The 11,458-nt window shown below is 35.1% G+C and overlaps 1 protein-coding gene across 3 annotated transcripts in view; it reads left to right on the forward strand.

Annotated features, from left to right (window-relative positions):
* FSIP2 (fibrous sheath interacting protein 2) overlaps window positions 1–11,458 on the forward strand; it is a 98,173-nt gene that overhangs the window by 39,260 nt on the left and 47,455 nt on the right. For all 3 annotated transcript variants that reach the window (XM_045480444.1, XM_045480443.1, XM_045480442.1), the window contains one exon: window positions 1,934–10,883. In XM_045480444.1, coding sequence (XP_045336400.1) covers window positions 1,934–10,883 — 8,950 coding nt within the window. The remainder of the gene's footprint in view (window positions 1–1,933; window positions 10,884–11,458) is intronic.

Below are 11,458 nucleotides of genomic sequence, written 5' to 3' on the forward strand. Positions count from 1 at the left end.
TAAGCTGGGATGCCTGGGTCTAGCTCTAGACATTTTAGTAAGAAGTGGCCTGGTCACCATAGAATGTCACATAAAAAGGTACCTTGTCTCACCTATGAGTTGAGACTTGGAATAGGCAGATAATATGGTCTAATTTACAAAGCCCTAGTCTGGAACTAGTCAGACCACTCAGGAAATAGAAAGGGGTTGGAGAACAACACATACTGTGACATACTTTTTCCCATGGACACTTGCTCAAGTCATAGAGTGTGTAGCAAATATAAAAGCTTTGATTCAAGGGAATATTTCTTAGTTGAACATTAAAATGGAAAGCAAATGAAAACTAGGTTTTAATTCCTATACTTCACTACTTAGAAAACTTTTGGAATATCTCTCTTTCATATATAAAATTTAGAAACTCTTTCTCACACCTAGCCTAAGAATAATAATGTAGATTTTTAAAAAGTTATTCCTGTGTAATAAAGTTTGAATACAAAAGTAGTGTATATAGAATGTCTTAGTTTATTATGTATTGCAGTGGATTATAACAATTACTTTTTCTGTTAAAATTTATATTTTATTTTAAAAATGTTTGATTTAGGATGTCATTATATAAAACAAGTATTATACAATATATTCCTTCATCCAAAATATGTTTTCAAATCACTAGCCATTGTGAATTCACAATAAGTGAAAAAAAATATATTGGAAGACTCATGAATTAGAATAAGATAGAATTGCTCTCCCTAGGGTGCCTCTAAATACTCTCCCAATATATCAGGAGAGAGTATGTTGCATAGATGTTAAATTTTCTTTGAATGTTGCCCTGAAATATGAATACTTCCATGCTAACTTAAGGTAACATGTTGGGTATCAGCAGCCTCTTTACAGGAATCATACTAGCCTTCCAGACTTTGAGGTCAATTACTTATGTTTATAGCCTTTATGTCTTAAGAGTAATAACAATTTAAAAGCAGATGACTCATTTATTGTAGGCAAAAGAATTTTTGCAAGCTCAAATTTATTTTCAGGAAATAAGTCGTGGTTGATAGAATTCTACACATGCATTCTATTTCTGCTTTTGGTCCAGTGTAATCTGTGACACCACCATTAACTACTAAGAAAATGGTTATCCAAATCTGGTCCTTGGGTTTATATTTCTGGCTCAAAATGTGGAATTCAATTTCTCTACCCTTTTCCTCTCCTGACTCTTTCAGACCCCAGTCTAGTGGAGCCCTTTTTTTTTCTATCTAATTTGTTCTTTCATTGCATCATCTTTTCTCAGCCTTCCTACCTAAAATAGTTTGCATTGATACTCTCGTTCAATGCAAAGTGATTCAGTCTCCATAAGCATTTCCTTTTGTTGCTATCAAATAATTCTTAACGTTAGCTGCAGTCATTTCCATATACATATAAATCACAGATTCACCTCTGCAGCAGAGAATGGGAAGGAGAGATGGCTTATTTTCATCCTTACATCTTAGCTAGACAGACAGATGCCTCTGAAAGCACCCAAATGTTTTGACCACATCTGTTTTGAGAAATACTTTGTTGTAAATAATCTGGTATATTACAAATAATATTTCTGGGTTGTAGACACTGTTCTTGCCAACGCTTGCAGAAGCATTGTTATGTAGCTAGACAGTAGTTTGGTGAGATTTTTTTTCTATTTCATCAAAAAGTCATTTATCTCAGCGATGAATGCTGGGAAAAAACAATAAAAAACTTCTGAGGGAATGTGAATCAAATGAAAACCTACAAAAAATATTTTACTACAGTACAGAATAAGTCGATTTGAAATTAATCTGAGATTCTAAATAAATTCATTATGTTCTCTTTATGATAGTATCCAGCTATGCACTGTTCTATATAAAAAATTAAATGTTACCCTCTGTCCCAGAATAGAATAAGTTATTAAATGATTTTCTCTTCATTCTTCTTGCCTCATTTCCAGGTAACTTCTGAAGAACTGAATAGTATAATTCAGAATGTAATGACCTGGGTTGTAGCTACAGTGACCACTATATTATACCCAGCCATCACGAAATACGAAGAAAGGTTCCGGAATAAAGCATACCCAGGGTCTTCTGACTCCATCCTCTCTTCAGAGAGTTCAAGTTTCTGTAGCACATGCAGTGGAGAGCTTACATACAGAAGCTACGCATCTGCTACTAATAAAACATTTCAGCAAGAACCCTGTGCCTTTGAGGTTGACGTCTCAATAAGGCAACCAACCACACCTTTAAAACCACCTTCTGCTCACATCAAAAGAACATCTGTGGGAGAAACATGCCACGTGAAAGGGCCAGCTATAACATCAGAACTCAAATATGATAAAACCAGTATGGTATATGCAAATCCTAAGCTCAGAACTTGTAAATCGGATAGCCACCTTTTAACATCATTTGAAACAGGCACAAAAAAATCTAAGGATGCTACTACTGAAACAGATGGCTTAGAGAGTCTACTTGTTCCTGATCAAAAAGCAAAAGCCATGGATGAAATGAAGAATTTGAAGAATGTTTTTGTTAACTTTAAATGCCACTTAAAAGGGGAAACTGAATTGATTTTGGAAAGCATTTTTCAAGAAATAGTGTCTGATTTAACACAGGCCATTCCCTCTATTTCTTCTGTTACTGCTGAAGTTTTTGTGGACCAAAGTGAACCTGAAAAGGGAGACTTGCTTTACAATGTTGATATCTGCTCAACAGCCTCAGAGATAGTGGAGAATATGCTTGAGAAGCTACAGTCTGCAGTTGAGAAAAAATGTGTTGAGATATTTTCACAAGAAGATCTGTCAGTTGACATTAAGCCAGGCTTAATACCCAGTAGAGAATACCTCAGTCCATCAAATGGAAAACCTTTAAAAGCTTCACTGCCTTCTAATGTGGAACCCATGTGTGACATTGCAGAGGATATGGTACATGCCATTTTAGAAAAGCTGATGACTCTTGCATCTTGTAAGCGAAATGAACTGCCTCATCTTGAAGATGCAGTTGAACTTTCCGATCAGCAACCTGTGACAGACCCAACATACATATCCCTCAAAAGAGCCGACAAAAAGAAATGTAGTCCTGAACCTGATGCTGCTAATTTAATTGTTAAAGATGAAATAAAAAGTTTAATGTCAAATATTTTTTCCCAGTCCTCTTTGGTCGGCTATATAGAAGAAGCAATCAGCACTATACTAGGATACATACAATCTGAACTTAATGACGAGAGACTTATTGCATCTGAAGAAACAGTAATATTCCTTCAGCTTCTTGATGATATTTTCACTCAACTACATCAGGAGCCAGGAAAAGGAGATGTTAAACAATGTAGACACTCTAGACTAAGAAGTCCTTCTGACGCTGAAGGAAAGTACAGACTTACTGGCACTAGATTATCAAATGGTCCTATGTCTAGAAGACCATTTCCACCTGTTAATGTTCCTGGCATGGTCCTTTATTCTGAAGATGATAATGAAGAAATAGACAGAATTGTGAAAAATGTGCTTGATTCATCTTTTAAAGATGAAAAGCCAAAATCTCGGGAACAAATTCCTGAGAATTGGTTTAAAAAAGGAAACACTTGCTTTGAATACAAAAGGAATAGCAAACCACTTAAAGGAGCTACTTCTCGAAGAAACAAAGTTGCATTTTGCGATGAGGGATTAAAGACTGGGCTACCATCTTTTAATAATAAAGAAATTGTAAAGGAAAAACCCTGTCTGAATAGAGACAGTTTGATTTTCAGCCAAGATGAAAAGCATCACATACAAAAGGCCTCAGAAAACATAGTTAAAAGTATTTTAACAGAAATGCTCAAGGACCTATCTTCTGATCACTTAGACAGTAAAAGTGGCAAAGCAGCTTCTTCTGTTCTTGTTTCAAAAAAATCTCAAGGACTGTCACATCAAGAATGGATGGACAAGATGTTCTCCATGTCAGAAATTGGTGCAGTGGCTCAAGAAATAACAGACGCTGTGTTAAATATACTCCACAAGGCCTTAAGCTGCATTCCAAATACCACCGAAGGTTCCATTTCATCATCAGTTCAAACTTCTGTAGATAGTTCTGATACTCCTCACATGGTCAAAGAAGCACCAAATAAAAAGCCATTAAAAATATGGCTTGACAGTGAAAAGAAAGTGAAATATTTATCTTCATTCAGTGTAGATACTGTGAGGTCTTCTCTGTTAAAATCTGAGAAAAGTGAACCTCAACCCATAGATGACATTGCCGATATGATCATTAATACAATTGTTAAAAAGCTGAAGTTATTCATTTGTCAGAAATTGCAGATGGTCTTCAAACCTTCAGTTGTGAGGCAATCTTCATTACAATCTCAACTTAGTACTTACACAACTAAAGTGGTAAACATTGTTTTGCGTGCTATCCAGAATGAACTAGAACTCAGTAACAGAACCCTAAATCATAGCGAAATAGACCCTGCCAAATTGCTTACAGGTAAAGGATTTTTTACTGACACTGATAAATTAGAATCTCTTGTCTCAAATCTCAATGATGACCTTATGGAATCTCCGTTATTAACTTGTATTTGTGAAATGTTATCTAGTGGACATTCAGATCAAAGCAATATTTCACTCCCTTCAGACCAGCCAAAGCCTGCAACTTCCTATGGATCTGACGATGTTGATGAACAAGACATTTTGCCAAGTGGGCAGGATAAAAAATCTTTTCACAAATGTTTGGCTACTCCCTGTGCTCTCCATAGTGTTGTAAATGCAAAAGATCTCAAAGGCAATGCCAGATTGCGAGTGTTAGACAGTATTGGAGAAATACTATATGAAATGTTATGTAAGCTCATAGGAGCCCATCCTCACCATCAGCCACCTTGTGGTAGTAAACAAGGCAAAGAAGAGAATGAAAATCCTCAAATGGCTCCTGCATTGAAGTCTAATATTCAGATCATTTCCAAAACAATTTTGGAATACATCCTTGCAAAATTATGCAGTTTTGATACGGATACCAGTTTTGTAAGTTCTGGATTTAAAGCTGTCTCGGAGTCTCAATCTCTTGATATCGACAGCCTATCATTTGCTTCAATTATTAAGGAAATGGCCAAATGCACTGACATGATCTCCAGCATAGTTTCCAGGATGATTCAGGAGGGCAGTAAAGAGGTGACAAAAAGCACAACAAAAACCATGGCTTCGGTGACTTCCAAAACAGGAAAAACAAAAGAAATGCATCCAAATGAACTGAAAAATGTAGCTTCAGATATTCTTAATATGGTTTTTGCTAAACTGGAAAGGTTTGCTAATGGAAATTTAGAAACTCTGGGTTGTGTTAATGATGGAAATGAAAAAAGCAATAAGATCGACTTGGAATGTGAAAATCCCAGTGTTTTCACAGACACACATGAAGAACTATTGCAGTCTGCTTTATACATGAATGCAAAAAAGATATCGAGTACTATTTTGAAAGCTATTCAAACAGAATTAAATATGAACTCATTAGATTTAAGGACAAGTGTAAATGCCCTACCACCTGAGAAACAAGTGCTTAAGAATATAGTCAATTTAATTTTAGATGCAGTGTCCTCAGATATGTTTAATGAAACTGAATCTGAAGAGGGAGTCCCTAAAACTTATCAATACAGGCCAACCTATGGAAATTTTCTTCCTGGAGGTGCTGAATCAGATTCTATTCCTGAAGATGCCTCACATACAGAGAAAGAATTCACTGTGGAGAGAACATTATTAAGAGAAGAAACTAAATCAGATTCTCTTAAACAGTGGGTTCTAGAGAGAGCCTTAAGCAAAATTGAAGTGAAACTCAAAGAACCACAGAAATCTCCAGTTGTTCCCATTATAAGAAACATTTTGAATGAAATTTTCCACAGTGCGTTGGTCAATCAGTTAAACGTGCTTTCTCTATCCCACTCTCATTTAAGTGGCATCCCTCACAACACTGATGAGCCAGTTCCTCAAACATCTGTTCAATTTATAGATAAAATAGATAAAATGATGGGTCCTTTAGTGTCTGAAGCAGATGTAATCATAGTGGCAGATGATGTTGTTAGAACTGTATTTCATAAGCTTTCTGCAGCTGCCATGCCAGAAAGAAACACAAGTGAAAATAGGTATAAAACCATCACCTTTAGAGCAAATGTTTCTTTACATGAACACACCAATGGAGGGAAGTCTTCTGTTACTGTGCTAGACAAGAACCCTTGTACTCCTAAGTCCAGATTCAGTGTTGACAAACAGGCTAAAGTAAATGTAGTTGAAGATATTGTACAGGCAATATTAACAAATTTAGAAACTTTTGCTACTTCCAAAGTAAAATCTCTCTTTTGTCCCAAAATCAACTTCACAGTGCCAGTGGCTTTGGATAAAAATGCATTAAGCAAAGCATTATCAGTCAAAGATTTGTATTCTGAAGACCAATTTTCCCCTTGCTCAGTGGATCGTATTACCTCAGAAAAGACCAACTCAGTGTGCCAACTCTCCTTAAATAAATTAAATACATATGCAACAGAAGTGGCTAAAAAAATTTTACAAGGAATCAAACATGGGTTAGATAAAGAAAGGGGAAGAAGTCCTTTCTTAACACATAACATTGTGGTTTCTGAAAATATTGCAAGTCAAATTGTTAACACGGTGTTAGATATTGTGTCATCTAAAGGAAAATGTGACGAAAACAATCCTGAGGAAGAGATTAATTCAGATCAACAAGAAGGTATTATTGAAAAGCTGTTTAATAAGACTGAATATAGAAGAGTACTTCAGTTTCAAATACAAGATACCATTGAAGGTATCTTATGTGATATTTATGAAAAAACACTGTATCAGAATAATCTACCTTGTGCCACATCCACTCGGAAATGTAGCATAGCTAGAAAACATTGTGGAGCAAACTCTGAGATATTCACTGAGGATGCAAATAAGATTATCCCAAAACTTTCAGTGCCTAAATCAGATGTCATTTTGATATCTAATGATATAGTGGATATTGTTCTTCATAATCTCAGTTCTATTGTCATGCTTAGCATAAATGCAAAGAATCTTACTTCTGCAAAATTGCCCCTGACTGTTTGTGACATATCTTCAAAAGCAGAGTGTCAACAGCCTCCTCTTATGGGGTCAAAAAGTGAAAGACAAACAGAGCATTGGCCATCCTCAAGAAATCTGGAATCAGCTTATGCTGATGATTGTCAGATAACAATAGAGAAAGAAGACAATAAATCTGCTCCTGACCCATGTGAGGAAAATGCCAACTTCATTACTAAAATTATTTTCAATAGGTTAGAAGCTTTTGCCACAGAAAGAATAGATTCACTAATTATTCTTGCTTTCCAGCCTAGAGAAGAGTCATTTGATAGCCTGGAACTGGAAAATTATAAACAAGATGATAGTATCTTTCATGAGTCAAGCCAAGTGGAATCAAATGTCCTGAAAATATCCACTAAAACTATCCTCAGCCAAGAACTCACAGATTCCACTTTTGCAAGGTACAGAGAAAATCTTGAGTCCCCAATTCACCTATCACAAGCTACTCTTAAGGAATATGCTGATATCATTGCCAGTGCCACTTTGAAACTTATTAAAAATGACTTAGACTTAGAAATCCAAAAGATGTATCCATATCCAAACAACATTTTATTCCAAGAAAACATCATTGTGAGTGGAATTGTGAACAGTATCTTAGAGAGTTTATATGATAAAAGATCTGCAAAGGAAATTAGTGTTTACTCAAAAGACAATCCTCAATTATTTTCACAACTAACTGTATCAAATGAAATATTGCTAGGACAAAGAGAGCAAGAGAAAAATAAACTATCTCAGTTTTCAAAATATCCTTTAGAACAAAACCAAATGGCATTGGAAAAAGAAAGCCAGAATATTTTTTTGGAAGAAATATTTATGAGAAATGGAAAATCAAAACAAAAAGAAAAGGCTGCACTGCTCAGTGCGGTGGAAGAAGTGTTAACTACAGTTCATCAAAGAATAATGGAAATCATAGGCCATTTGCAGCCATTTAATGAAATTCCCCACTTTGTATCTAATTCTAAAATTAAAACGTCAGACATAACACAAAAAAACTTTAAATCACAGATTAACAGCGTAACAAATAACATAGTCGAAAGTGTTTTGGGGAAAATGTACTCTATAGTTACATCATTAAATGAAAGTAACAAAAAAGAAGCATCTGACAGCAATGATACCTTGTCTAAGAAAGCAGCATGCATCAAAGAAACTAAACAAGTAGGAAAAGGGTGTAATCCCACCAGATGTGTGCTACCGCAGGTTTATCCTTATGCAGGCAGTCAAAATGTCTCTCTATTAGAAAACAATTTTTTTCAATATTCACCATTGCAAGTGGGGAAAGATTTAGTCCAAATAGTTCTTAATAAGATCATAAATTTTGCCTCAACTCATCTAGAAGAGACCTTGTCCCCTGAAAGTTGTTCTGATGAGTTGCAACCTCTAAAGCTACACAGTTCTAAAGTGGGCTCTAAGGGCAGCCCTAAACCAGATTTTAAAACAAGTTTAAAAGCAAAATCAAAAGTTACTCCTTTGCCTAAATTTAAAACAAAATCACACCTAGGACCTAGTGGTTCTAAGGTCAAGATCAAGACCAAGTTAGGTCCTAGAGAGAAGACTCCAAAAGGCAATCAGTCCAAGGCTACCACTGGGCTGCCACACACCCAATCAACAGGTGATGCCCAAAACTTACTGGAAATGAAACTGCCCACTTCAGAACTAAAAATGTATGCCAAAGATATAGTAAGTAATATCTTGGAAACAATTGTGAAAGAATTTGAAAAGATGAAGCAAACTAGAGCAATGATAAATGTTAAAGCTTTACCATTCGATCAAATCATGGCAGCAAATAAAATAGTTAACACAGTTTTGCAAGGATTATATGCTACAAGTAACCGCAATGTGGCTTCTCCAATCAAATGCTCACATGTGGATGATCTCAGACTTACACAGGGGAATTCAGATGCAGAGTATATTGCCAAACAACAAGCATGTTTTTACTTGGAAAATGTTTCTTCACAGCTAGAACAGATTTTTCCTAAAGAAGGTATATTTAAAAAATTGTTTGACAAATGGCAAGCAGAATCAAATGATATGGAAAATGAAAAGTATACACTAATGACGATAGCTGAAAATGTGCTGACTGAAATCCCAATAAAAACAAAAGAATTAGAACATTCTCTTTCACTTTTAAATTTGCCACATCTTAAGGATTGCGAAAGCAGGTTCTATAATCATTTCAAAGGAACCTCTACTAGAGTTGAAGACACCAAAGCACAAATTAATATGTTTGGAAGGGAAATTATTGAAATGCTGTTTGAAAAATTACAGCTCTGTTTTTTGTCCCAGGTGCCCTCTCCAGGTAGGCAAGAAACTCTAGCAAGTAGAAAAGAACATATTAGTACTAAAAGTAAATATGATTTGCCAATCAAGGACATCCTCGGCAGTGTACCAATATCTAACACAAAGACAATAAACCAAATTTCTCTGGGATCTAGCAACCAAATTGTTAGAGAAATTATAGAAAGGGTTTTAAACATTTTAGAGTCATTTGTAGATTTGCAGTTTAAATATATCTCTAAATATGAGTTTTCAGAAATAGTGAAAATGCCTATAGAAAACTTTTTCCCTATCCAACAGAGGCTATTAAGCAAAAACATGCTGCCAAAATTACAACCATTGAAAAAGTTTTCTGATGAACCCAATTCAAATACTATTATTTCCAAGGAAAACATACAGAATACCCTTCTACAGGTTCACTCATTCCATTCAGAATTATTTACATATGCTGTTAATATTGTCAGTGACATGCTTGGTATAATTAAGAACAAGCTAGATAAAGAAATAAGCCAAGTGGAACCATCTTTAGTTAGTACATTGAAAGAGACTGTTATAGCAAGTGAGATCATTGGCACACTAATGGACCAGTGCACTCATATCAATAACCTTCCAAAGGAAAGTTTGTTCCAAGGAAAAGAAAATACCTATATTGTTAATCAAGTTGAATTGGCAACCGATATGAAAATGCCCATGTCAAAGTTAAAGGAAGTTACTTTGGGAAATAATCCTTCACAAATCAGTGTACCTAGTTTTGTGTGTTATCCAGAGGAAAATACGAAAAAAAGGCATAAGCCTTCATCGAACTTACCCTCATATGCCAGACCCTCTGTAGAAGGTACAATTAAAAGCTCAGAGCCAGTGGAAATGCTTGATTCAGAAAATATAACATCATGCTCTAGAAACCCAGTACAAGACTACAGCCCGAGGGAATCGAACTTTGGCCTTTTTGACCAAACCATGAAAGGAATCAGCTCTCTCCCTGAAGGAAGTGTCTTACAAAAACTGTTTAATAAAGCAAATGAATCCACAGAAGCAGCATTAAAACAAGTCATGTCATTCATAGAAATAGGAAAAGGTGAAAATCCGAGAGTATTTCATTATGAAACTCTAAAACCAGTTGAGCCAAACCAAATTCACACAACTGTATCTCCACTCAAAATATGTTTAGCTGCAGAAAATATTGTCAGTACTGTGCTATCAAGCTATGGTTTTCCAAGTCAACCACGCATTAATGAAAACATGGAAACAATGAAACCATTTTTCATATCAAAGCAAAACTCTGTGTCTATAATATCCGGACAAAAGAATGAGGAAAAAAGTCTGCTTAGAATGTGTGATAAAAAAACCAGCTGTATACCTGAAGAAGAAAATAAAAAACCTAAAGCCAGTAGAGGAGATTTTTCTTTATTGCAAAAATGGGAAAGTAAGAGATACCCAAAGATAAAGACCCTGAAGGAAGTTAAAGTCATCACTTTTGCTGATCACGAGCTGGGTCCAAATGAAATTCATTTGGTAGCAAGACATATCACCACATCTGTGGTCACATATTTCAAGAACTTTGAAACTAGAGGTAAGCAAGAAACAACCTACTTTAAAAGTTGGTATAATTCAGAAAAAAAATAGATATGTATAAAAGCTCTTCTATCCAAAAAGCTGCATTTATTGTTTTTCTAAAAATAGCCTTGGAGGTGGAGTATTTAATTACTTCTTAATATATCAGGATACAAAAAAAAAAGAAAGAAAGAAAGAAAGAAAGTTTAACATACACCTGGCTTGAATCTGAACAAGTAAGTCTATTGCTGTTTTCCATATATGCAGATGAGAAAAAAATGGGATTGTTTTAAAGGAGGGGATTTGGATTGATTATGAGATACAAGTTCCCAAGCGTTTTTAAAGTTGTTTTTTTTTTTTTTTTTGGCATGACTTGTTTATACCCATACCAAATACAGTTAATTGATTGAAGGTTAGCAATTTCTCTTTCCAAGGTGTATGGTTGAATTCTTTGCCATTATTAGTCATTATTTATAAGGACAGAGGTATTACGAATCTTGTTTTGTTTGTATTCCACTATTCTTACAATCCTTAAAGTCTAAACATATGTTCACAAAGTTATTTTCACTTCTTTTCTAAGAGGTTAAATCATAT

This window comes from Leopardus geoffroyi, chromosome C1 (genome assembly GCF_018350155.1).
Source record: "Leopardus geoffroyi isolate Oge1 chromosome C1, O.geoffroyi_Oge1_pat1.0, whole genome shotgun sequence".
Taxonomy (NCBI): Eukaryota; Metazoa; Chordata; class Mammalia; order Carnivora; family Felidae; genus Leopardus; species Leopardus geoffroyi.